This window comes from Hypomesus nipponensis, chromosome 19, assembly GCF_054491055.1.
Source record: "Hypomesus nipponensis isolate SF chromosome 19, ASM5449105v1, whole genome shotgun sequence".
Lineage (NCBI taxonomy): Eukaryota > Metazoa > Chordata > Actinopteri > Osmeriformes > Osmeridae > Hypomesus > Hypomesus nipponensis.
Window position 1 is genome coordinate 17,547,412 of NC_140379.1, and position 27,907 is coordinate 17,575,318.

Below are 27,907 nucleotides of genomic sequence, written 5' to 3' on the forward strand. Positions count from 1 at the left end.
TCACAGCCTCGTTTTAGGAGTCGGGACTTCAGGAAGCCTAGCCCTCTTCTTAGGCAGACCAGGCTCACCAGCCAGCCTAGCACCTACCACCCCTGATGAGGAGACACCCGTGTGTGAGCAGTCAAGGACCCCGCAGGTCCATCACACGTGACGAATCGGAAACAGAAGCTCAAACTGGAATATCCTGCAGGCAGGTGCCGGTGAGACCTTCTCTGCCCTCCTGGTATGGCACTGTCACCTGGCCGCCAGCAGATGGCACTGCTCCAGCCTTGCCTCCCCCTACAGGGCAGTGTCATACACCTCCTGTTGCAGGACGGGGGCCGGGGCCGGGTCAGGGGTGGGGACGGGCGTGAGGTCTTGCTGAGACAGCGGGGGGCAGGGGGGTGTGGGTCGTCCCAGATGAGATCTCTGTTGGAGGGCGGAGTGGAAGGTGGTGGGGGTCCAGGGATCATAGGGCTTTGACCTTTCAGCTGTTCCCTGACATCCTGCTCCAGACTGGGAGGCACGACCAACTGGTCCTCGGGGTCCTGTTGGGCCGGGGCAGTGAAGTAACCCGACTTCTTCTTGGGTGCCTCCAGGGCCACCTCGATGAGGTTGTGGCTGTCCTCGGGGGCCACCACGGAGCCGTTGGATAGCTTCTTCCCAAACAGGCTGGAGGTGGAGGGGGACTTCTTGAGGTCGGAGATCTCCCTGCCGCACACGGCCAGCAGACAGCCGTTGGTGGCCGACACCACCACGCTGTTCTGTCTGCGCATCTTCCCGTTGGGATAGTCGGAGCCCCGCTTGTCGAGGACCATGTCCTTGGGGCTCTCGGGGGCCCCGGAGCGGAGCTGGAAAGCACAGCAGTGGATGTCCACCTCCACCTCCAACTTGCTCCCATTGGAGATGACTCCCTCTAGTGGCGCCTCGTCGTCACTGTCCAGCCCGTTGTCTGACTGGTAACTGGAGAATGTGGCGCAGGAGGGTTGTCGCTGGAACAGGACAGGGTGGGGGTGCCCCGGGGCTGTCCCTGGCACCATGGGGCCACACAGCGAGGCAGCAGGGTGGAGGCTGCAGCGCCTCTCGGGCCGGGAGGCCAGGCCAGACGAGGGCTGCTCGTCCGAGGCTGTGGATCCAGCCTCGCTCCCCACCTCGGAGGCCGACGTCTCGCTGTTGAACTCGGAGGCGATGCCGCTGCTGGAGGAGGGCGTGGCTGGGTCTCCGGGCGCGACGGAGGCGGGGAGGACGGCCGGGGGAGGACCGCGGGGCTCTGCGGCGGCGAGCGGGGGCTCACAGGTGCAGCTGTCCTCGCCTATGTGCAGGGACACCACCACGGCCCCCACGTTGTCCTTGCCTCCGTAGCTCTGGGCCAGGGTGCACAGCTTCCTGGCGGCGGCGCGCGGATCCCTCACGGCTTGCACGGTGCATACGGCTTCCTGGTAGGACACCCTCTCAAACAGGGCTCGGTTGCCCAGGATGAGGAACTCGTCCTGGGAGTAGAGGGGCTCGGTGCGCACCCAGGGCTTGGGAATCACCCAGGGAGACAGATAGGAGCAGCCCAGGAGGCGGGAGCAGCACGTCACCCCGCTCACTTTGTTGTCCTGCAAACACACAACACAGCATTCAGCGTCCAGCCCCTGGGACTGAGCAGGAGGCCTCACACGAAAAACCGTCTTGACATACACTCGAGTGTATTTTGGGGGCATTTAACCAGACACACAGGTCCCCGACAGTGTGGTCCATTACCTCAGTGATGATGGCCTTGCTTAGTTTGACTCTGTCCATCTCCTCGGTGCTCTGCTCCAGGCTGAACACCTTGGACAGGACCAGGGGGTGCCCGTCCCTGCATAGCACCGCCTGGCAGCTGCCCACGTTAGCTACCGTCAGGCTGAAGTAGCTGACCAGCTCGGAGGGCTCGTGGTGGATGTAACACAGCAGGGCAGACGCACCCAGTTTCTGCCCCGCCATGCCCAGCTTCCTGTTTGATCACAACACCGAGAGGGTGAGCTAGCCGCGTGCTCGCCCATCCGTTTGTGCCGCGTTCTGACAGCTGTTTTCGTTTATTCCATTATGACTGTATGTTCACGGTGTCAATTCCAGCTAATGGTGATAAATTAGGTCGATCAAATATAAACCCGCAGAGTAGTAAAATGGGGTTCTTGCCAGTTTAGCCCCAGGCACTAATTATGTACATTCATTTACAAATTATAATTTTTTACTTCATTCATCACAAGTTGGGTTAGTAATCCATCTGCCTCGACAAAACTGCAAGCTCGCGCGTGTGTCGCCACGTACCTGTGCGAGGTGAGAAAAGTGTTGCTCATGTATAGACTGTCCACGCTGGAGTGCTGCAGTTCCTCGGAGAGCACATCTCCCATGGTGCACTGCAGCAGCCGAGGGACTTCCTCGTTGCGGTCGCCGTCGAAGATGCCGTAGGCCGCCTCCACGCTGTCTCCAAAGCGGTCCACGGCCAGCACAGACACACACAACCTGCCCCCCAGAGAAGATCCGTCGGGTTAGTCGACCGCCGCCTTCATTGGCTCTGCACTGGTCATGTGCACGATGACGGTAAAGTTGAAAAGAATCTGATGTCATAACCCACAGCAGTCAACCTACACGACCTTCATGGGGGGGGGGGGGGAAGTTATCCATCCTCAAACGCATGCAGCCGCCCCCCAGGCTGCGCCTCTAATCTCCATGGGGGGGGGGGGGGGGGGGGGAGACACCAGACACTACTGTGTGTGGGCCTGTGTGGAGGTCACAACCCCGAGAGGACAGCGGGCCACATAGGAACCTCATCAATGATGCAGCAGACACTGCTTTAGAACCCTGAGATCCACAGGAAGTATTAGGCTTCACCGCCTCCACCACTGTTAAACCAGATCCACAGCCCAGGGCGCCGTCCGGCCCGGTGGACACTCACTCAACACAAGGTGGAATCGAAGATAAGGGTGTTCCCTAGCACTTCTTATTACATTGTCCTCCAGGAATGCAGGGTGTAAAATATCCTTCCCGCCCCCCTCGCTAGCGGCCCCCAGTCCTGCAGCTCACTCCCCCTGCTTACTTGTTTCTCTGGCCGCTCATCTCGGAGTAGCCGTGGTTCCAGAGGGTGGAGCTGCCTGCGGAGTCTCCTGCTGCCATGGCAGGCTTCTGGTCCAGCTTCAAGGTGGTGATGTGGCTGTGGGACAGGACACACACTGAGCCTACTTGACCCCGCCACTTGCAGAGACAGCGGCCCTTATGAAATGCGTCGGGCTGATATTTCCAGCCACCCGGATTTCATACACCTCTCATATCAGAGGGCATGTTGCTCATCTCGCTGTGTGCCGGAGGACCGAGGCGACGAGAGGATCTGCTGCCGTCAGCCCTGCACTCGTCAAGCGGGGGTGTGTGTGTGTGTGTGTGGGGGGGGGGGGGGCGTGTGGGGGGGGGGTCTTACCTGAACAGGTTGAGGGTTTTATGCTCCAGCATTAAGCTGCTGTTACCGGCCAGGTCCAGTTCGTGCAGTGTGGCCGGCAGAGAGTCAGGGAGCTGGATCTCTGTCAACTCGTTACAGCTCAGGTCCACCAGCTACACCACGCACAAGCAGAAGGAACACACACACACACACACACGTACACAGTCAGTCAGAGGAGGCGTTACCTCACGTAAACACACTTGGTGTGCCACACACACGCACACGCGGGCGGTCGTATTGAAAGCATGACTGGCCTTGATCTCGGGCAGGTTGAGGATTTCTGGGAAGACGCTGATGAGGTTGGAGTGTGCTATGAGGGTGTGGAGTCTCTTACAGCTGGACACAGTGGAGGGGATGGTCTTCAGCTTGTTGCCACTGAGATTCAGCTCTTCCAGCAGCTCCAGCTTACCTAGCTTACTACAGACACCCCAACAACAAACAAAGCAGACCACAGGAGTTCCCAATAGCAATCAGAATAACCACACACGTAGAATTCATTTATGCATTTAGCAGACGCTTCAGGATACCTCAGGATTATCACCGTATCACGGCAAGTTGGTGTCAATTAAGGAGGGTAACACACCCGATCTCTTGGTCACTTATTCGTTTTGAAAGGAGAATACGGAAGCTGTTGTACCTGGCTGGAAAGGATAGTAGTTGGTTATAGGCCATATGCAGGACTCTGAGGTTCTGATGTCCAACCAGCAGGGCGGCGCAGTTCTCATTCAGGTTGTTCCCCGTCAAGTACAGTTCCTGGAGCGTGCTCAGGCTCTCTTCTGATTGGCTGCTGGGGGGGATAGTCTCAAGGGCATTGGCTGACGCGTTCAGGTACTTCAAGCTAGAGAGAGCATGACAGTACAATATGACTAAACATGCATCCAAGCCACACTTGAGTGGACAGGTATAGTCAAACGGGGGACAGAGACGGACATTACAGTGTCAACAGACACTGTGGTGAAGATTAGACAATACCGTAAACCTAATAGGTACTCAGAGATTTCTCAGACCGGAGATGTTAGTGGGTAACATTACAGACAGGACAGACCGACTGACAAAAAACACACCATCAGAATCCTTGTACACACAGCCTTACCCAGGGTATAAATGTGTATAATACTGTGCACACGCTGGAGACGGTTTGTTCACTAAACAATGCTCACCAGTCCTCAATATCATCTTCACAGTCACCTATGGAAATGTCACTTGAGCTTTATTTACAAAGCATGGTGGAGAGATGGTGGTATTTCATTGGCTCACTGGTTTAGCATTAATGGGATGCTAAGGACAGAGAGTGTGTTAACTGTTGGAGGGTTAAACAGCAGCATCGCAGTTCCCCAGGGAAAGAGAGAGACAGACCAGGCTGCAATATCTGAAAAGCACCTGTCAGGGGAGGAGGAGGGAAAGAGAGAGAGATAAAGAGATAGAGATAGAGATAGAGATAGAGATAGAGAGGGAGATAGAGAGGGAGGGAGGGAGGGAGGGAGGGAGGGAGGGAGGGAGGGAGGGAGGGAGGGAGGGAGGGAGGGAGGGAGGGAGGGAGGTTGGGAGGGAGGGAGGGAGGGAGGGAGGGAGGGAGGGAGGGAGGGAGGGAGGGAGGGAGGGAGGGAGGGAGGGAGGGAAGGAAGGAAGGGAGGGAGGGAGGGAGGGAGGGAGGGAGGGAGGGAGGGAGGGAGGGAGGGAGGGAGGGAGGGAGGGAGGGAGGGAGGGAGGGAGGGAGGGAGGGAGGGAGGGAGGGAGGGAGGGAAGGAAGGAAGGGACAGGCTGGGGGAGGGAGGGAGGGAGGGAGGGAGGGAGGGAGGGAGGGAGGGAGGGAGGGAGGGAGGGAGGGAGGGAGGGAGGGAGGGAGGGAGGGAGGGAGGGAGGGAGGGAGGGAGGGAGGGAGGGGGAGTGACCTACTTTAAGGCCTTGTAGAAGAGGCTCTCAGGGAGCTGGCCTAGCTTGTTGTGCTGGAGGTCGAGTGCTTCCAGCGGGATGTGGTCAAGTAGGTTGGGCAGCCGCTGCAAACAATTGTTCCCAGCCAGCAGCTTCCTCAGACTAAGGCTGCTGAGCAATCTGGAGAGACAGAGTTAGAGATAGAGAGAGAGGGAGAAAGAGAGAGGAGAAAGAGAGAATCAAAGATATAAAGGCTAAAACAACTAGAGGGAATTTTGGAACATAGAGGCTTCATTGCCAAGCAAGCAAGATTCTTTTGGACTAGGCTTCCTAAATAAATCAAACCAGAAGTATTTCCTCCAGGAATGAAACAGCTACAGGTCATGTCTGCCTCTCGGGTGGTATGACTTTTTATATTGTAGGATTTTGTTTCTGCAAGTAGCCAGTTCACATGCGAATGAGAGTGTTGTGGCAAAACAGAACTGTACATGACGAGCCGGGCAGGGAGCATGGACACACTGTGACGTTCTAGTGTAGAACAGATCCTGTCCTGTCGTCAAACACAACACAGACACACGCGCCCCTCATTAGCTACCCGTGCACACACCTTCCGGTATATTCTATTTGGGCACTCTCCTATTGATAGAAATACATCCAAGCCTATTTGGATAAAGATGATTCAGTGGTGGGATAGTCTGGACACACGTCATGTCTACAGTTCAGCCCCCCCACCCCGCCCCACCCACCCCACAGCAGACAGTAAAAGACTTGACTGGCTGGGCTGTAACAGTGACCCTCGACTGGAGGTGGGGGGGTGGACACCTTCAGAGCCGGCACACCTCAGGGACACTGACCTGGCTGGCAGTTCAGACAGACGGTTGTGTGTGATGTCCAGCACCTCAATCTTCCTGCTGTCGCAAACCCAGTCTGGTAGATACTCCATCAGGTTCCTGTTACAGAGCGCACTCCAGTCAACACACATGCCAGCGACAGCGCTGCTAACCCCAGACATACACCATATTTCAGGGCTGTGATGAAACACCAGCGACATGAAGGGAGACATACAGTATTGTGGTGATTTTACAACATGCCTCCTGTCCTGCAGTCAGAACAACCTGGGGGCTGTAGCGGCCCAGAGTGGCAGAGCTCACCGTGATAGGTCCATGTGTGTCAGCTGGTTGGGGACTGGGTAGATGTTGATGGTGGTCAGGCCTGTGGGCAGAGAGAGGGGATCAGCAGCCAGGCCTGTTGGCGCTGGACTGTGGGTGTTACGTAACGACAGAACAGAGCCCAGAGATGGGGGTGGGGAGAGAAAGAGGAAAGAGAGAGCGATAGAAAGACAAACAGACAGACAGACAAATGGACAGACAGACAAATGGACAGACAGAGAGGCAGAGAAACAGACGGAGAAACAGACAGGCGGAGAGACAGACAGGCGGAGAGACAGACAGGCGGAGAGACAGACAGGCGGAGAGACAGACAGGCGGAGAGACAGACAGGCGGAGACACAGACAGCCAGCTCACGGTTGCTGCTGGCGTGGAGGGCACGCAGGGTGAAGCCGCTGAGGGTGAGCGCCCCCAGCTGGTTGCGCTGGCAGTGCAGGGTCTCCAGGCTGCAGGCAGAGCTCAGGTCCAGGCAGGCCAGGCGGTTGTCCCTCAGGTCCAGCTGGGTCACCTGCTTCACCGCCTCCAGAGTCTCGCTCCGGACACAGCGTAGACCGTTCAGCCTGCCCGGTCATATGTGGAGAGATAAAAGAGACGGATGAGATCTTCTCTCCCTGACCTCTCTCTCTCTCTGACTCCCCTGTAGAACCCTTGGCCTCCCTAGGCTGCCTGGGCCCCTGAGCATAGGTGCACCAAGCCCTCGTAAATCCAGCCCAGACCCAGGCCCAGTGCGCAGTAAGTCCTTCTCAAGGTGAGGCAGGTAGGGGGGCAGAGAGACAGTGAATGGGAAGTGAATGGGAATGAAAAGGAGATACTGCCTCTGCCAGGGGATCCATCACACTGTCACACACAGAACCAGAGCTGGATAGAGATGGAAACCCAGGGTTTATCTGGGACTGGCTGGGCGAGACAGGTTGAGCCTGGTGGGGTTAGGTGACGCTGATTGGGGTTGGGTGAGGCTGGGTGGAGCTGGCTGAGGCTATGAGGGGTTTGGTGAAGTTGGGTGGGCCCGGGTGAGGCTGGATGGGCCTGGGTGAGGCTGGATGGGGCTGGGTGAGGCTGGATGGGGCTGGGTGAGGCTGCTTGAGGCTGGGCCCTGCTGCTGTCTTTCTCCATCCATCTTCCAATGCACAGTGTGATTTGATATGAGGACTCTTATTACATGACCACTGTGCATTGATCCTACATTATGCATGCAGTGACGAGCCAGTGTATGAACAGAATCAACTGACAGAGGGGGAGCGAGAGAGAGAGAGAGAGACAGAAAGAGAGAGATAAGGTCGGGGAGAGAGATAGAGCGACAGAGAGGTGGGATTGAGGGAGTTGTCTGAATCCCTCACCGCAAGTCAATATTCCTCAAGTGGCTCATCCTGGCCAGGGTCTCTAACTCCAGGCTCTCCACCCTGTTCCCGGCCATGGCCAGCTTGTCAACAGCACTCAGCCTCTCCAGCACACTGGGGATGTGGGGGAAGTTGTTGAAGGAAAGCCCCAGGCTGCTGAGCTGAGATAGGCTGCCCAGCTCCTCGGGCAAGGAGCTCAAGTGATTTCCATCCAGGGAGAGGGTTTGTAGGCTGGGAGTCACACAGGGAGAGAGAAAGTATCACAACCACGACAACATTCCATATGAGGTGGAAAAAGTCTGGGGCCTTGCTCACTCTATATTAAGCAACTGCATTAAGTGGGCTGAGAGCATGAAAAATGGCCTGATTTTAGAGCTTGATTTAATCTGGTTGCGTAACAAAAACAGCTGAACTTAATGCTTTTCACTGGTTCAATTAACACACACGCACATTCACTTTCTCTCTGTCACACACACACACACACACACACACACGCAAACACACACACACACACACACAGAATGCCGAACAAAGATTCACTGCTGAGCGTACCGTGAGGGCTCATGTGGTCAGAAAGAGAGTAAACACAGAGAAGAGAACAGCAGGCTGGGTGGATAGCACACACCACTGACTGAACTCAACAGCACAGCATGTCCACTGTGTGTGTGTGTGTGTGTGTGTGTGTGTGTGTGTGTGTGAGCCCTACCTCTGGAGGTTGCCTATCTGTTGGGGGACAGTGTGCAGGCCGTTGCAGGAGAGGCTGAGCTCAGTCAGAGTCAGGATCTCACAGACAGACTCGGGGAACACGCCCAGGCGATTGTGGGACAGGTTGAGACTCTTCAGCTGGGAGAATCTGCAGAGAGGAGGGGCAGATGGTGAGGTCGCCAGTACGGCAGGGCTGGCAGGCAGCGAGCTACGCTAATGGAGACAGATCAGCTAGTCTGCTGCAGATGGGGTTTCAATTTGAGGAATGTCCAAATCGACAAATACATTTCCTGCTCAGGCTGGGAAAAGAGGAGAAGTCATAGAGATGGATTTGCTGTTTTCGGGAGCTCTCGTGAGCGCAGCCCTTTGCGGTCTCGTCTCTCCGGATCACTTCGTTGGATTGGGTCTGGACTTGGACTTGCTGACATTTTCGCTTTGGAGCCCTCTTCGTGGACGGATGAATATCAGATCCTCGTGATCCAAGCTTAGCAGTACTCACGCTCAGTCAAGCCCCAGAAGAGCATACAAACACACAGCACCCAAAACTGGTCTCCTTTATTGGCAACACAGAAAAGCCTGTGATCAGAGCTGACTTTGCCCCTTTGGTATCCCGAGGTGGCCTGTACACATGATAGCTGTGTGTTTTGCTGTGTAACAGAGGAAGACATCCTGGTCTGTGGCCGTTCGGAAGGAACGCGTCGCTCAGGTGTGTTCAGAGTGGCTCTTGCTCATCCACCTCGACTCCTGCCCCCCTCCCCTCCGCCTCCCCTGCCCCCCCCCCCCCCGCTGACAGGGACGGAGAAGGCAGTGAGTCACAACATATGCTGGAACCGCCCTTCCCTCTGCCCGCCCTGCCCAGCCTGGTTCTAAATATACAGATGAGGTGGAGGGAGTGACAGACTTGTGGTAGAAAGACACTGAGAGAGAGAGAGAGAGAGAGAGAGAGAGAGAGACAGAGAGAGAGAAAGAGAGAGAGAGAGGGGGGGGGGGGGAGACCATTCTAAAACGGAAGAAGAGATGTGCGGTAATGTGTTCTTACTGGTGGAGCTGTTTTTCTCCCTCTGTCTCTCTCTCTCTCTGTCCGTCTCCAGTACCCACACTCACACACCACTTACTGTTCCGTCAAGCGAAATGCAGGGTATACAACAGGAAATATCATAGAGAGCAGTAGATGATTAACATTTAATGGCATTATCTCTTCTCCGAATGCCAGCTTGTTCAAACATGGTCCATTTGTACGGCAGCAGTGGATGCGGGGGCTAAGTGCCTCTCCAGCACAGAAGATACAGACGGGCTGAACCACTCAGGGTCCATGCCTCCTCCCAGGAACCCGATGCCATGCAGCAGGGCTTAGTCCTGGGTGAGCCACGTAGCGAACACACCCAGAGCGGGAGCAGATATACACAACATGATATGTCACACTTACATCATCAGCCTCACAACAACAGTGAAGGACGGTGTCTGACCTCTGGCTTGAGCAGGGCAACTAAGTGTTCAGTGAGAGCGAGGGATGACATGGACTGGGTGAGAGACAGACAGATGTTTATAGGGGAATTAGCCGGAGGGAAACACTTTCGATCCAGGTGCTTGTAGTAAGGTTCATTAAAAGGTAACGAGGCCATTATGAGATGCTTATTAACATGAATATGTGTTAATGGGACTATATAAGTGTTCATAATTGTATTAAGAGTTAGGACCAGGGTTAGGGGTTTCCGTAAGATGAAATAAGTGTCAGATAAGGCTCTTCTAAGATGCTTATTAATATCAACATGTGTTAAGAAGATGTCTTATCTCGCTAAGGCCTTATCACAGATTAGCTTCACGCGTATCGCAAGCGCTTGGAACTAAAGTGTTAGCAGCAGGGGTTTTCCAGTATGGTGGGGCAGGAGTTAGGCTTTTTACCTGGGCAGGAGTTAGGCTTCTTACCTGGTCAGGAGTTAGGCTTTTTACCTGGGCAGGAGTTAGGCTTTTTACCTGGGCAGGAGTTAGGCTTTTTACCTGGGCAGGAGTTAGGCTTTTTACCTGGTCAGGAGTTAGGCTTTTTACCTGGTCAGGAGTTTGGCTTTTTACCTGGGCAGGAGTTAAGCTTTTTACCTGGGCAGGAGTTAGGCTTTTTACCTGGGCAGGAGTTAGGCTTTTTACCTGGGCAGGAGTTAGGCTTTTTACCTGGTCAGGAGTTAGGCTTTTTACCTGGTCAGGAGTTAGGCTTTTTACCTGGTCAGGAGTTGGGCTTTTTACCTGGGTAGGAGTTAGGCTTTTTACCTGGGCAGGAGTTAGGCTTTTTACCTGGGCAGGAGTTAGGCTTTTTACCTGGGCAGGTTGAGAAGACCTCCAGGCCCCTGCAGGTTCATGAAGTTGTGTCTCAGGTTGAGGTGTGTGATGTCCTGACTGTAGAACAGGTACTCGGGCACCGCCTCCAGACTGTAGCACGACAGATCCACCAGGCTGACTGTCTGAGACACCACCTACAGAGACACACACACAAACACGCACATTGAAGATAATAACAATGTTATTCACCACTCACGCAGACACTGTAAACATACTGATCTACTGACTGCCGCATCCTATTGTATTGTTTGTCGCATTTACTTTATTAAAACATGTCGTATCAGGGACAGGCTGTGTGTGGTCTCCCTTTTTGTCACATCTTTGTCACTAACTCATGAGCCAGGTTGTGACAAAGCATACATGTCAGTCTCCAGGCCATGGCTCTCGTTTGGTTTAACCGTCAGACAGCCCTGCTCTCCTTGGACCTTTCATCGACTGCAGTCATCCAGTCGTCCAGCTCTCGTGTCGACATGCAGGACACGGCAGAGCGACTCTGATGAGCTAGCCTGGCCTGGTCAGCAGAGCTGGCTCTGCCGGGGTCCATTAGCCCGCCTCAGTCTCAGGGTTTGTCTCCATACACCAGCGGACCACCTACTGTGAAACACCCCGGGAAACAGACTCGCTGCTCGGCAGAGCGGGTCGTCACTTAGCTACTTTTGAAGATGAGCAGAGACGGAAACCTTGGAGTGTTCATTGGCCCTGCCCTCGAAATAGGCCACTAAGGCCGTGGAAACGAGAGAGAGATGGAGAGAGAGAGCGAGAGAGAGAGAGAGAGAGAGAGAGAGAGAGAGAGAGAGAGAGACCGAAAGACAGAGAGAAAGAACAAAAGATTAAGGGGGGAGGGGCATAGGAGTGAGAAAAAAAAAGACAGCAGCCACACTATCCAGAGAAGACCCGTGTGCCCAGCCCGGCAGGAACACAGCCCAACCCTCGCCCCTTCCTTTAAGACTCTCTCTCTCTGCCCGACTGCCCCCACCCCTCCCCCTGTCATCCCCTCCAAAACTCTTCATCTCCAGTTCAACATGTCTCCATGGGAGACGGTGATGTCGAGGTCTCCTGAACACAGCGAGCTGAAAAGCCAATCCGGCCTAGTGATCCGCACCACAATCGGAGACAGAGCTCCTTGACTTAGTATGGATCTAGAAACGAATTGGATTTTCATGTTTTCGGGGGGCTTTTTCCCCCTCTCCCTGCCTCATTGTGTGCCTGTCATGCCTCAGTGGAGGCATTCGCTCGGCTCGTTCGGACCCAGGAAGGGGCCTGGGCACAAAGGCCATTCATTAGGAAATGATAAGTACAGCAAGATGAGCAGGACAGAATGGAACAGTGAGTACGGCAAACGGGCAAGGAAAGAAGTTTGGAGAGCCATGCCAACAAACAGTGATCGAATTTGTGATTTCACAGGCAAGCAGGACAGAGTATCCACACACACACCCACATATGCACACACACCCACACACACACATATATACACCCACACACATATACACACACACACACACACACACACACACACACACACACAAGCCCTCTCAGCCCCAGCTGTTCAATCAAAGCCCGTCCCGACTGAGGGTCTCCACAGAGCCAATTATAACCAATCAGTGAGGAGGACCGGGGTCCACAGCAGGGCTCTGATAGGCTGACAGCACAGGCTGTCCTCTCAGCAGCCAATCTTTGATCAACAGGTCAGAGAACTGCAAGCAAAACACAGCTTTCTACAAATGAAAGGGGCGACAACATTTGCAAGCTTCGACGCGCACACAGACACACACTTACTTTTGAGGCTTGTCGATGCCACCGCTGGTAGTCTACCAGTGTGTCGAAGTTAACAAAGTAGGTCTGGGCTTGCGGTCCTGCTGAGCTGAACATCAGACAGTGCAGTCTTCTCTTCACCTCCTCCACCTGGACACATGGGTTCAGACACACAGGCACTGAGACATTGCAAGGCAAGGCCTTATAACCATCTATTACAGTACCCTTACCCTACCCAGGGTAATCCTAGCTCTAATCGATGACATGTCTGTCTGTGTGTGTGTGTGTGCCTGTGTGTGTGCGCATGTGCTGCGTTCTAGGCGTCCTTGTTGTGTGCTGTCCACTCTGAAGTCGCCAGTGAATCCCAGCTGTGTTGTTCTTGGCTGGGGAGCCAGAAACCGCCTGGGGAGCGCGTGGGCTCGGAAAACATCCCCCCCCCCCCCCCCCCCGCCCGCCTACCCCCACCCCCCTCCCCCCACACCCACCCACCCACACATGACTCTTCGACCGCCCCCCCACACGCACCCAGATACGACCCCTTCCCCCTCTCTCGCACACACCACTTCAACGACCCCCCCTCCCCGTCACACGCAAACACCGACACATGACTCTTTAACCCCCCTCCCCCCCCTCGCCCCCCCCCCCCCCCCGAGACTCCTCACCTTCCCCCCCACCAGGGGCAGGATGTGCATCTTCCCCGTCAGGCTGTCCTTGACGGAGGCCACGATCAGGCAGGTGCCGCACAGGATGACCTGGCGCTCCGCCCACTTGTGCAGCTGGGTCTTCCCCTTCCTCACGCTGAACACGCCCTTCAGCAGAGTCCTCTCCTGCTGGTCCGGGTTCACCGGCCTCTCTGGGGGACAGGGTGGGGGGTGCGAGGCGGTTACACGCAGCCCTCGCGCAAACACACCCGCGCACGCACACACACACACACACTTATGATGGACGCACGCACACGCACACACACACACGTGCGCGTTACGACCTCATGCAATTACGTCCATGTAAACAATCCGCGGCTCTAATGAGTAGCGTATGCTCTGAAGCGGACTATCAGGAGGTCGCGATGAGAGGAGAGCGGGAAGGGGCCAAAAAGTGAAGTCACACACGGATATCAGCAGGCCACCATGATGTCACCTCGGGGTTAGTCCGAAGATTGAGACATCCTTTCCTAGAACTGGTCTTACGGTCAGCTTATCAGATGACAGCCCCCTATTGGCTCACAGGCATCCATGGAGCCATCTCGAGCCTTGCTTGGGACTCTACACGGCATGCGATGCATTGAGACATTGTCTCAATGTCAAAGCCCCCCCCCCCCCGTTGTCTAGTGTCATCCATCTGTAGAGATGACAGGTAGGGGAGTGTCACGGCCTGTCGAGCCCGGATCAGAGACCCGCCGCTCTGCCCGCCCAGAGCGGCACGGACCTCAAACGTGACAAGCAGGAGGCTCCATACAGATGAGCACTGATTGGCTCTGCACTTAAGGTGCCCTTGCTTTTCATTGGTCTCTTTGGATCGATGTTTTAATGAAAAGAGAAGCGCACAAGGACACACGCACACACGCACGCACACACACACACACAATCGCACACACGCCTCGCTCACAACTCCCTAATTCCACTTTGAGATGGTTCTCACTTCAGAGCTGTTCTAACCTCGATGCATCAGTCAGGTTGATGAATGAGTCAGGCTTTTGTCACATTAAACTCCCCTCTTTCAATCTAATGATGTAGCCAGCAGGCTTGTGTTGCCGGCGGCCTGGGCAGGGCTCTGCTGAAGGACACGGCATACCGACGACGGGCCAACTCCCTCCACCAGACCTCCATTTTCCGTTCTCGACGCTAACAGTACATTCGACACGTTTTCCGTGGTGCATCCGCTCCTCGTCTCCTACTCCCGTGTCGCGTCTGACGGAACGCTTTCGCTCGCAATCTTACCTCTCGCTTCTGACAGCGGCGGCCGGAGATCAAACCGGAGCGCAAGTCTGCTTGACTTAGCCCCGTCTGGGAAACGAGGGGGGGGGGGGGGATCAATACTGGTGTCTGATCCTTGGGAAGCACCACACAGAGGGGGGCCCTGCTCTCACCACTGTGGCCCCTTCAGCCCCGTGGGCCTGGGACAAACAGGAGAGGATCATCCTGTTAGGATAGTCTGGGGACAGGGAGGGGGGTTGAGAGATGGGCCAGATAAAAGAAGCTGGAAGCAAAAGACTGCCCAGTCCATAAGCTACATTATATAGTGCATGTGTGTGTGTATGTGTGTGTGTGTGTCTACAAGGTTGACCTGTCAGAGGCAGAGATCTAAACCCCTGCAGGGGTCAACAGCCAGGAATAAACCCAGCCATCCAGGCAGGCAGGCAGGCAGTCAGGCCCTCAGGCAGTCAGTCAGGCAGGAAGGCAACATGGCAGTCGGGAAGCTTCCAATGATCCTGCAGTCGAGTAACATCCACTCTAGACAAACACATTCCACGCCCATCCACCCCCATCCCTGTCCAGCCCTGACGCACACCAGCCCAAGCAAACCCAAATCCTCCATAAAACCATCCAAGAGAGAGAGAGCGCCCAATCATTACCTGCGTGAGGAGCACATGACATCAACACCCCCGGACGATCGTCTGAGTTACTGAACACATCTCACATCCTCACACGCACTCGTTCTGGTTGGACACACGCACTCGTTCTGATTGGAGGAGTGTCTGTCACAGTGCGGTAGGCTTGGGTGCACTGTCAGAAGGAGGCAGATCGTAAGTATCATGCACGGGGTTTTTGTGTGGGTGTCATGGCGACCCAAGCTGGAATGCAAAGCGACAGAGCAGCAGAGAGCTACGGTGACAGCACCACACCTTGAAAAGGTAACAGCCTTCCTCTGGCAGAAGAAGTCACAGAATGTTCTGAAAGGCAGGAGCACAATTCGTGACAGCAGACACACAGTCTGTCTCCTAAAGACCCCTTCACATCGAGGTCCATCTCCCAGGATGTCAACAACCATTTCTAAATTGGTCATACTCCCAGAATGCTCCACTCTCCGACCAGCGCAGGACGAAGGTCGCAGCAAAGACAATCACTGCTTAGTCTGTACGCCGGGGATACAGTAGTGCACACAGACGGAGCATTCGACACTTTCACTTCCTCTCCTCTGACAAAACAAACACTTTGTGAAAATGATTGTCTCATTAAGTCCCTGAGAAAACATGTCTGTCATGTCACCCGTTTACACAAAACAAACACACAGGCTTTGGGGCCGTTGGTTGCCTGGGCAAAATAACTCCCTTCGAATCAGTCTGACCCACCCCGGGTACCTCTGCACCTACTAAACCAGTCATTGGCTCCCGAGCAGACAAAACAGCCAATCCCACACCACTCCTGATTTATGATGTGGACCTAGCTCTTTGATCGTAACGTCGAAGCAGAGCAGTGGATGTTGTGTAACTGTGCTCAGGTCTCTCTCTCTCCCCGTCTGCTCTTTCCACACCAGTCGAGTGCAGCCTCTTGGGGAGGCAGACTAATCACCCACCAAGCCTTACTTCCTCCTGTGGGACTCACAGGCACACGGTGACAAGTGACAGATCACACAGTCTTCTGGGTAACCAGCCCTCGCCCTCTCCCCCATATACACGCCCCACCCCCTTCCTCCGCTGCCCCTGTCCCCACAGCCCAGAGTCCCTGTTGACGACAGCCTTAGTGACAGGCCTAAAGTGTTACTTTGCTCCGCTTGCCAGCCGAGAATGGCAATGAGACAGGTCAAACCGTGAACCCTTTTTCCCCGGGTGCAGAGGGTGCCAGACACTCGGAGGTGGAGGGGAAGAGTGGGGTCAGATGAACCGGGCGACCGGCCAAAAAGCCTCAGTGACGTTAATGGTAAAGTCAATACTTAAACACTCTCCGTTGCTGTAAAGCATACACAACAAGCAACCAGCGAACTGGACACAATTTAAACAGTCAAATCTCATCCCCGGTCCATGGACCAAATGAAAAGCGTTGCACTGGTCAGACTCCAGCAGAGAGAGCAGGAAGACAATGAAGCTAGTATCCCAGCGATTGTTTGGGCTGTTTAAGATGGCATAGATTAGGCTGGCCTGCAGTGGGGGGTTCGCTGAAGGCGGAAGCACAGGCTTACTCCCGCCCAGCCTCTGTGCTCTAAACACAGCAGGCCTTTTCTGGCAATAACATCAAATCACTGCGGCAGAGAGAGAGAGACAGAGAGAGACAGAGAGAGAGAGAGAGAGAGACAGAGAGAGAGACAGAGACAGAGACAGAAACAGAGAGAGAGACAGAGAGAGAGAGAGAGAGAGAGAGAGAGAGAGAGAGAGACGAGAGAGAGAGAGAGAGAGAGAGAGAGAGAGACGGAGAGAGAGAGAGAGAGAGAGAGAGACAGAGAGAGAGAGAGAGAGAGAGAGAGAGAGAGAGAGAGAGAGAGAGAGAGAGAGAGAGAGAGAGAGAGAGAGAGAGAGAGAGAGAGGGAGAGGGTTATTGAGGACCCCTCAATAACCTACTCTTACTGTGAGGGATTTAATTTAGAAAGCCCTCCTTAAGCTCGCCTCTATGCAAGCAGACCAAATGAAAACTTCAGAGGAAGTGAACTATTGCTGCAGGAGGACAATTTTGACAGAACAAAGACAGAGCTGCAGGTGAGGCTTGCTGCCCAGCCATGCGGGCTGCGTTCGTGCCCTCTGCCCTGCACTCCATCCACAGAGCGGGTGGGAGGGAGCGGATGAAAGCCCCAGCAGTCATTCAAACCGACAAACAGGAGACGGCTGAATCCCCTCCATCTCGGAGCCGTCCGGCCAGCCCTCGATTTACAGCCACTGCGAGTGAGTCAGGGATGAGCGACGACGCTCTGACACGCAAACCCAAATCCCTGGGAGAGGATTGCTGACTCACATCGGAATCTGCGCATGGTCCCCTGTCGGGAGGAGCAGGTAGAGCCAGAGCCACAGCTCTGGGGGGGGGGGGGGGGTGGAGTCCTGTCTCTCAGGAGGAGTGCACGCTGCTGCTCACCACGTCTCCTAATCTCACTCTTCTCCCCCTCCTCCACTGCCCCCCCCTCCTCTTCTCCTTCCCCAGGTATGTCCATCCATGCCTTTCCCTATTCCTCTCTCTCTCTCTTTCTCTCCCACCTCATGTTCCTCTCTTTTCCCCCAAACTTGTCCCCACTGCCACCAGTTATCCCAGTGTGGGCAGTCCAGACAGTTCCTTCTGGTCCTGGGCCAGAGTCAGGGTAGTGCAGTTTAGGGCCGCTATGCCGTTTATTTAGTTTTCATTTTCTGTTCTGATAAGTTGGCTCCCAGCAGATCAATAACTCATTACGTGACTAAACCAGGCTCTCAGATGATTTATTTCCCCTCGCTCCAAGGCTCTGATGCTCTGTGGCTGTACTGGAGCCTACAGCTGGCTGGCTTTGAGCCTCTAAGGCTTGTTAAGCTTTGGTCTGAGGCTGAGGTTGGGGTAGCTTGGTGCGAGGCTTTATAGTACAGTCTCTGGTTCTGTAGATATAGTGGGGGGCGGGGGCTGAGGCTGTCCCAGGGTCTATGAGGCGGGTCAGAGCGTGCAGTGCTATCAGAGCTCCACAGTAGAATCCGTCCGGCCGAGGTGGAGACCGACAGACCCAATGGCCGAGTGCCAGAACTCACAGCCCCCCTCAGAACCACAGCTGCAGAGGTCTTTAATACCCACGGCCCGCTAGCCCCCCCCCCCCCCCCCCGGCTCTCTGGAGCCCTGTTTTCACAGATAGTGTACTTTATTAAGTCAGCATTTATTAATGTTTACTCCCCCCTCTCTGTTTGTTTTCATCTCTCCGGAGCGCCGTGGCAGGCCCTCGGTGGTGGGTGGCAAGGCTGTGGTGAGAGAGGAGGGAGGCAGGGCTGTGGTGAGAGAGGAGGGAGGCAGGGCTGAGGTGAGAGAGGAGGGAGGCAGGGCTGAGGCGGGAGAGGAGGGAGGCAGGGCTGAGGTGAAAGAGAGGAGGGAGGCAGGGCTGAGGTGAGAGAGGAGGGAGGCAGGGCTAAGGTGGGAGAGGAGGGAGGCAGGGCTGAGGTGGGAGAGGAGGGAGGCAGGGCTGTGAAGATTAGTCTCCTGTACAAACACAAGGGTGTGTACTTTCATAAATCACACCCCGCCTTGCCGTCTCGTCGCCTCTCTGACATTCAAAAAGGGACTTTGCAAAAACAAAAAACAAAAACACCATACCGTACACTTTCATTAAGAGTAGTCCCCTCTATGGGTGAGCAGAGAGTGATGCACAGTACAGGGGTCATTCACATGTTGTTTACAGCTGGGACATGGGTCCCCTCTCTTCAGCAGTCAAGATGCCCTTGACAACGGCTGGCCAGGCACCTGAGAGAGGGAGTTGGGCTGTAGCTGTTTCCTCAACACTGAACACGGAAGGGACGATAAGACTCGTTAACAAGCAGCAACGCTGGCTGAAGAAATATCAGACCATAACATTGCAGACTTCTAGAAAGATCTGCAGTGTTATGGGGGTGGAGACGAGGTGTCCTTGGATTTTGGCAATCTTTAACCCCAGCTTCGTATAATAACAGGAATGTTCATTTACCCCGATCATGCGTCTAAGATTAGGTATGAACCCAGCATATCCAGTTGGGCAGGCTGGCTGGAGTTGATAGGATGCCAGGGGGCCAGTGTTCCTCAGCTCTCTAGCCCTGTGTTTTCCCACAAGTTCGTCAAAAGGGGTGGAAAATCTCCCAGGGCCTGGCTAGCCCCTGGGCACGAGGCTGCCTGGCCACCGACAAGATCCCCAGCTCAGGCCCTTCCAGGCAGGCAGGCAGGCAGGCAGGCAGGCAGGCAGGCAGGCAGGCAGGCAGGCAGGCAGGCAGGCAGGCAGGCAGGCAGGCAGGCAGGCAGGCAGGCAGGCAGGCAGGCAGGCAGGCAGGCAGGCAGGCAGGCAGGCAGGCAGGCAGGCAGGCAGGCAGGCAGGCAGGCAGGCAGGCAGGCAGGCAGGCAGGCAGGCAGGCAGGCAGGCAGGCAGGCAGGCAGGCAGGCAGGCAGGCAGGCAGGCAGGCAGGCAGGCAGGCAGGCAGGCAGGCAGGCAGGCAGGCAGGCAGGCAGGCAGGCAGGCAGGCAGGCAGGCAGGCAGGCAGGCAGGCAGGCAGGCAGGCAGGCAGGCAGGCAGGCAGGCAGGCAGGCAGGCAGGCAGGCAGGCAGGCAGGCAGGCAGGCAGGCAGGCAGGCAGGCAGGCAGGCAGGCAGGCAGGCAGGCAGGCAGGCAGGCAGGCAGGCAGGCAGGCAGGCAGGCAGGCAGGCAGGCAGGCAGGCAGGCAGGCAGGCAGGCAGGCAGGCAGGCAGGCAGGCAGGCAGGCAGGCAGGCAGGCAGGCAGGCAGGCAGGCAGGCAGGCAGGCAGGCAGGCAGGCAGGCAGGCAGGCAGGCAGGCAGGCAGGCAGGCAGGCAGGCAGGCAGGCAGGCAGGCAGGCAGGCAGGCAGGGTGGCCCAGCCCTCCCTGGGCAGGAAACACTGCTGCTTCCACTAGATGCTCCGAGACTTAGAATGAGGGCTCTGTAGGAGCTGGAAAGCTGACAGCTAAACAAACAGCACACAGCACTCAGAATACCAACCCAAACACAATGTCGAACTTGCTTTCAAACGAAGAGACACATGTCAGTTGGAAGACATTTTCGAACAATTTGAGGTTAATGGTGGGAACAGTCTGCCTGTATTTGACTGTGGCACATCACGTGGTCAAACCCTCATACCTTGAGGTGTGAAGTGAGTGCTAACCAGGCTGTGCTGAGCATATTCAGTGAGTATGTGGAAAGGAAGGATTTAGTTGCAGTGTGTGACAGGGAGGGAACACCATCTTTCTTCCTCTGCCTTTCTCTCGCTCTGTCTTCAAATCAATCTTCCTTTCAACCCTGAGTATAACACAGCACAAACCACAGCCTCAGCCCTAACACAGGTCATACCCTCAAGTCACACCTTCAGACCCCAGCCTCCAGCCTCAGCCCTAACACAGGTCATACCCTCAGGTCACACCTTCAGACCCCAGCCTCCAGCCTTAGCCCAAGCAGAGGTCACACCTTACGACCCCAGCCTCCAGCCCCAGCCCTAACACAGGTCACACCTTACGACCCCAGCCTCCAGCCCCAGCCCTAACACAGGTCACACTTTACGACCCCAGCCTCCAGCCCCAGCCCTAACACAGGTCACACCTTCAGACCCCAGCCTCCATGCTCAGCCCTAACACAGGTCATACCCTCAGGTCACACCTTCAGACCCCAGCCTCCATCCTCAGCCCTAACACAGGTCATACCCTCAGGTCACACCTTTAGACCCCAGCCTCCAGCCTCAGCCCAATTACAGGTCACACCTTCAGACCCCAGCCTCCAGCCTCAGCCCTAGCACAGGTCACACCCTGAACACCCCAGCCTCCAGCCCTAGCACAGGTCACACCTTCAGACCCCAGCCTCCAGCCTCCAGCCTCAGCCCTAGCACAGGTCTCACCCTGAACACCCCAGCCTACAGCCTCAGCCCTAGCACAGGCTGACACTCTCAGACCCCAGCCTCAGGCCCCATCCCCAGCATCAGGTCACAGCCTCAATTCACAGCCTCAGCAGTGGACACAGCAAATGGCCCTGACTCAGCAGAGAAGCCTGCTCTCAGCCCCAGACTGGTTATTAGTAGAAGCATAACAGAACATCAGGTCACAGCAAAGCCTATCAAGCCTGCTAAGAGGATCATTAGACCTGCCTACGCCACACAGGATCAGACACAATGTCTAATGTGTCTGTCTGTGTGTGTGTGCGTGCTTGCACGCTTGCCAAGGCACATCACCCTGTTGTAAATACATATCTCCTTCCCCCCGGGGGAGTCGGGAGGTAAAAATGAACCCCATCCATCCTGTACCTAGAACCATACATCACCGTGACACAGGGGCACTTAGTCACTTGAGGGTCTTGCGACAGCACCGTGACAGCGTTGGGCGCGCAGCCGCCTGTCTGAGGGAAGAAGGGGGAGGACACGGGATGAGCGATGCTCAGTCAGTCGCCGCGCGGCCCTGATGCATGGGCAGCCGGGATGCGTCCTGGGCTGCGGCTAATGAAGGTTACCCGGCCAGGACACCTGGCCTGACGGACATCGCTCACAGCCCCGAAACAGCATCTGTCACCACAGCCCTTCTCCTGAGAGGACGTCCCTCACAGGTCCTTGTCACCTCAGGGATGTTGACTTAGGAGACGGAGCAGATACAAACAGTCAAGCTGTAGACTTCCTTTCCCTTTCGCAGGGTCGTCGAGTCACCTGGCTCCCCTCAGCTAGCTCCCCTCAGCTAGCTCCCCTCAGCTAGCTCCCCTCAGCTAGCTCCCCTCAGCTAGCTCCCCTCAGCTAGCTCCCCTCAGCTAGCTCCCCTCAGCTAGCTCCCCTCAGCTAGCTCCCCTCAGCTAGCTCCCCTCAGCTAGCTCCCCTCAGCTAGCTCCCCTCAGCTAGCTCCCCTCAGCTAGCTCCCCTCAGCTAGCTCCCCTCAGCTAGCTCCTTGGCACTGAAGAGCTCACAGAAAGGCTTGTAAGCCCCTGAGGGGCACGTCTACTGAGGCTCTGAAGAAGCGCTCCGTCTGCTTGACCGGCTTCATCTGCCAGTGTGCTGCAGCTCTGTGCTTTCACACTGCGTTTTCTCAGGTATTACCGGCGGGGAGGCTTGAGAAAGGAAACTGTCATACTGGAAGTGGGGGGGGGGGGGGGTAAGGAAAACATGAATTCTGCTACATACAAAAGGATGCTCGGCAATCTCTGACAGGCAGATCCAGGAGAATGTTTAGAGATGGTGTGCTTCGCAGCAGAAATCAAGGCAGAAGCATAACGGGGCCTACAATCCTCGACTGCTGCACAACCAGAGAGGACTATTCAGCGGCCGGCAGGCACAGGGACACTAACGCTAACAGACAGGCTGAGCTAACTACCTCTCAAAAGGCAGCACAATATTCGAAAGAGCACAATCCTGCCCTGACATTTCAAAGATGTGCACAAAATAAAGGTTATGCAGAAATACACCAGCTCCTTTCGGACCAGAAATGTTTGATTAAGACTTGGAGGTCGAAACAGCCCACCACTGGTGGAGCAACAGGGAGAGAACAGTCCTGCAAACAAAAGAGACACCCACATACACACACACACACACACACAAAGTCACTTACACAACCCCCGATACATAACAGGAACCAGATCAACAGAGCCCAGCCCAGACCCCTGGGTTTGGACGGCTCCGTCCATTGACAGGGTTCCAGGGTTCCCGCTTCCAGCAGAGCCGGAAGGAGCAGAGCCAAAAGCTTGGCGGGGGGAGAGAGGGTCTCATGGCATGCAGATGGCTGTGGCCGGGCCCGGAGGGGGTCACAACTCACCAGAGTAGAAGCGGATCATGCAGCTGAGGTCCGAGTGGGCCGCCTCTCTCTGCACCCGGAGCGGCTCTTTGTAGCCCAGGGCGGTCAGGTAGTCGTACACCATGTGGAGAGGGCGCTCAGCGGGGTCCAGCCTCCTGCACATCGAAAAGATGCTGGTTGAACACGGGGAGTCAGGTGGCTGAGTGGTTAAGGAATCGGGCTAGTAATCTGAAAGGTCGCCAGTTCAATTCCCGGCCGTGCCAAAATGACGTTGCGACACCGTCTTATCTAAGGTGGGCTGGTTTATACAACTCTCTGGAATCAGCAGGATGATGAGTTCCCTTTTTAGACCGGGAGGTGACTAGGTGTTTCCATCTAAACATTTACTGGTCCGATCTTTCAAAAGTACAGAGAGATGATATACAGTGACCAGATGTACAAAGTTCAAAGTGTAAGAAGAGAACCACACCATAAATCATACGAATCCCTGCCCAAGCCAGTAGCACGCTCAAGCAGAAAACTCCACTGGAGGCTTTCACCATCATCCAGTGTCTATCTAATGTGTGCCCACAGCGTTGACTTGTAGAATTTATAGCATGCAGTAAGTAAATAAGCATCACCCTTAAGAGCTCTCTGCAGCTCACAGTGTGTGATTGTGTTGCCTGAATGAGTGCATTAGCACTTAGGACGAAGTCTGCCCCTCTCAGCCACCTCGTTTCGCAAAGCCGGAAAGATCCCCACCCAGTTCTAGAGGAAAAACCACCAGGCCAGATTCAGCGTGTGTGTGTCAGGGTTCCCATGATGCCATGAGGGACTCGTTCTCAACCACAGCCCTGGTCAAACATGGGATGGAGGGTGACACAGCACCTGGCAGCAGGCTGGCCGCTGTGCTATTCTGATCCTGTCCATAAAACACAACCGTAGCTATGCCAGTCTGGTGTAATTGGTAGGATCATGTCAGCTGGGTACACATAGCCATTGGTCCCAGCACCTCGACACAGGATTTAGGCAGATCCCTGCCAGGCAGAGGGATGACTGTCTGGGCCCGTGGACCCGATAACTCTTGACGCTTACGCTTGAATAGCAAGACGGGCCTCATTTATTCACAAATCCTCTCCCCTCGGGCCCACGGGGGCGGGAAGCTGTTAAATCTACCCTCACTTAATCTTCGTCGAGAGACACCAAAAGGTTCTTTCCGTTCTCTGCAACCAGCCGCACATGATAGAGATCCGTGTCTTGACTGTCGTGTCGTCGCTTCATAAACACGGGGCTGCTCTACAATGAGAAAACACAAAACTGAGAGCAGCGCTCACATGCCCAGAAAATGACTCCATGTCGACACTTGCAATGGCGCAGAGAGACAAAATGTCAGTATTGGGGGAGAATGGATAGCATTACTGGCTGGCCGGGCAGGTGAATCTGACACTTTATCACCTGGGAGAAATGTTGGACTTTGATCAGAGCTGTTTTGAAAGCGGAGAGACACTGCCTTGGTCTGAAAATTCAGGACATGAGAGGGTTTCGGGTACTTATCAGAGAGACTGAATCCTGCTTGAGATTAGAAACAGGACATGGCTGATCCACTGTTCAGAGACAGTGCCTCTGCACTGTGGACCAGAGCTTTTCCCGTTGTATAAGTAGATATTAAACTGTAAACCAGCCAGGTAGATCAATACTGCTGGCCAGCTAATGTAAAGCGCATCCTCCTGGAACAAGGAAAATGATTTCCTGTAAATCTAAATCACGTTAGGTGTTGGAGATCTTATTTTCTCTACTGGCCGTGACCCATTTAGTGCATCGTATTGTGCAGACTGTTTAACCAGAAATAGCCAGAGAGGGAGTAAAAAGCAGTCCCGAGCCTGATCATACAGAGCCATGAGGATGGAGCGTGTGGGTGGAGCCAAATTACAGACTACCGACGACAAGGACTAACATTGGCTCGTCATAAGGCTGTTTTGGAAAAAGTGCTGTCATAAGTCTGTATGCCTGATAGCATGACTAAGGCCCGGGGCTGGCTTCTGGACGTGTGAGCCTGGTCGGATAGTAATATCATGAACTCTCAAGGAAAACACATGAACTCTCAAGGAAAACACAATGTTCGGCTGTGTGAAAAACCAAAAACATTGAGGATCACCGGTATGAGGCTGAAGTCGCTCGCCGTGACATATTGGAAAGGTACGGGTCCCATGTTCTTGGAAAAGGAAGAGTCACGCTTACGTGACGCATTAGTCATGATGTGCTGTATGGAGCGTGATATGCTGATGACAACAGAGACAACAGCCACGATCCTGTTTTCTGCCTTCACAGAGCAGCCCAAGTGGTGGATCGGGTGAGAGCATTACCTGATCAGGTCACCGTGCAGCTGGAGGTAGAGTCCCTCGCCGTCCCTCTGGGCGCACAGCTCCTCCACCGTGGTGCTGGTGGAGCACAGCAGCAGCCGGAGGTCTGCCTGGGGGGCGGACGAGGTCTGGGGGCCGGAGGAAGGAGGCTGGGGCTCCACTGTCCCCCCGTACAGACACACGCAGCCCCGCTGGGCGTCGCCCTTCAGCCAGTCCCGCTCGCGAGACCCAAAGCGGGTCTTCCTGGTGACACAGCCCCGGCTCCCATTCCTCTTCATGTTCCTCTGCAGAACCACACCAACACACACACACACAGACATGACGTAAACTGACATGGAAACTGGGGCCATGGCACAAGTGATACAATTACGGGAACGAATTGGAAATATTCTCTATATCCTTATCTCCTTAACACTGCCATTTCATACTTTGGACATCTTAATCTGAGCCTTTGCTGACAGCTTAATCCCACAGGTTGGATGTCTAAAATGTCAAATTAAAGGGTCCTTCTGTTGGTGACTTAAATTGGCCCTTGCTAAATGTGGGAGCCCCACCCAGACCAACAAGCTAGAACGAATCCATGGAATTGTTTCCCAAACCTGGAGAGGCTTGGACCGAATAATGAAACGAGAACGACTTGATGTTTGAGAAGTGGATCTCCTTCCAGAGACGAGCGACCAGGCACCAGGTCATTAGTCAGACTGATGACTGACGCTACGATGCCACGCTCCCCCGGTGCCCGGACAGACAGGCAGCTGCTGCTGGCTCACCGCGCCCCGCGGCACACTCAGCAACTACAGTAGAAACAGCAGTGCTCGGGCTGTCTTACCTCTGTACCACGGTTGTACACACACACACACACACACGTTCTCACGTCTTTTACGACCCGGTCTTTCTTACACACTCTCTCTCTCTCTCTGTCTCTCTCTGTCTCTCTCTGTCTCTCTCTGTCTCTCTCTGTCTCTCTCTGTCTCTCTCTGTCTCTCTCTGTCTCTCTCTCTCTGTCTCTCTCTCTCTGTCTCTCTCTCTCTGTCTCTCTCTCTGTCTCTCTCTCTGTCTCTCTCTCTGTCTCTATCTTCAACGGTTCCTGAACATTCTCTCAGACATCATGTTTGTCCGTCAGACACACCTCTGTGTCGCCAAACCTTCCACACAAGGCTGTTCAAGTTGACCTGGGTACAAGGCTGACGAGTGCCCTATCAGTCATTGCCCTGGTCTCCCTCTGTGACCCCTGGCTCTACACCAGAGAGGGGAGGGCGATACAACCGCCACATTTAGCTTCCCAAGCAGAGCCAGTCATCAGTTTTGTTGTGTCATGCACACAAAAGCCTCTAAAATCAAAGAGACATGAGCTGAGGATATTACATGTTTATTACGCTGAAAACTGCCAAAAAGGCTGACTCATGTAGCAAAGCTACAAGTTTATAATTAAAGAGATGGCTACACTTTAGCTACAATACGATTTATAAAACACAATAATCATTTTGCTGGCTATTGGTAGTCTATTGCTTTTGTAATCTATGTTCTAGTAACCCCCTTACCCTGTCAATGACTGCTCTCCAGAAGGATACAGTATATCAGAAAAAGGGTGAACACATATTTGAAAAGCAGAATGTAACATCGATTTAATAGTGGATGGTCAACATACAAGATAGCAATCTCTTGCCATGTGTTTTGACATTATGTAATCATATCTTGATTCATGAGCCACCCATGGGTTAATTTGTAACAATTACGGAAGTGAAGAGTAGCTTACGCTTCACTGAGGATACTGTGAATAATCAGAGTATAACCTATCGCAAGCACAAATCAGTCCACTTAGACAACGGACCATGAATAGCCGTACACACAAGACCAGAATACTATCCCAATTATGTCTACAAAGAGGAGTTAGTTCCAATACAAAACCCTCATATAATTATGAACCATAAGGTTATAGGCGTCTCTGAATGATCGTAGTAGGCTATATATAATACGGCTTATGACATACCATATCAGCATGAGCATACCTACATCAGTTAATCATTTGTCACCAATAGTTAAGGATAAATCTGATTCAGATCCGAGGAACCCGTGGGCTAACCTAGCCTATAACATGACAGACCAACAGAGTCGCAACATTTTGAATGTTAGTGCTACAGTGTAGAAGGCGCTTAATTGACAGTAAGTCGACTGTTAACAAGCGTTTAGGTCTGATATGTTGTACGTAAAATAATCGGCGTTTGTACAAGAGTGGGCTACAATTATCAAACTGGATGACGTGATGAAGGGATGGTGCAGTTTGATTTCAAACGCACTTCGGCCCTATTTCAAACGGAGGACAGTGCGATTGCAGTATTCTGATACACCTTCAAATATGACCTGCCTTAAGAACGCGGATCCCCGTTCCGACACGGTTTCCAGGACCGTTGCGGTCACCACGATCTGCAGCCAGATTAAATCCTGCTTGGACCACCGTACAAGCCCCGTTATATTCGACACTACCTCCTTTTTTAAGGTCCATGTCGGTGCTGACCGTGACCGCAGTTGTGTTATCCTCTTCCTCCATTTTCATGGATATAATTTACTACAATAACCCACAAAAATCGTCGTGGTACCCGACTGGTAAATTCCAATACATGCTGCAGCTAAAAAATCTCATTCTGATTCGG

The 27,907-nt window shown here is 54.3% G+C and overlaps 1 protein-coding gene across 1 annotated transcript; it reads right to left on the reverse strand.

The window, feature by feature from the left end:
* phlpp2 (PH domain and leucine rich repeat protein phosphatase 2) lies at positions 1 to 27,907 on the reverse strand. Its single transcript, XM_084682854.1, has 20 exons — positions 27,623 to 27,907; positions 25,260 to 25,544; positions 22,939 to 23,072; positions 13,263 to 13,453; positions 12,625 to 12,750; positions 10,828 to 10,982; positions 8,519 to 8,665; positions 7,813 to 8,043; positions 6,833 to 7,035; positions 6,460 to 6,520; positions 6,163 to 6,258; positions 5,333 to 5,488; positions 4,074 to 4,274; positions 3,691 to 3,853; positions 3,419 to 3,549; positions 3,044 to 3,157; positions 2,275 to 2,469; positions 1,726 to 1,957; positions 284 to 1,580; positions 1 to 92 (listed from the first exon to the last, which is right to left on the reverse strand). Exons 1-20 carry the CDS (start codon positions 27,808 to 27,810, stop codon positions 1 to 3), a joined length of 4,398 nt encoding a protein of 1,465 aa, XP_084538980.1. The 5' UTR covers positions 27,811 to 27,907.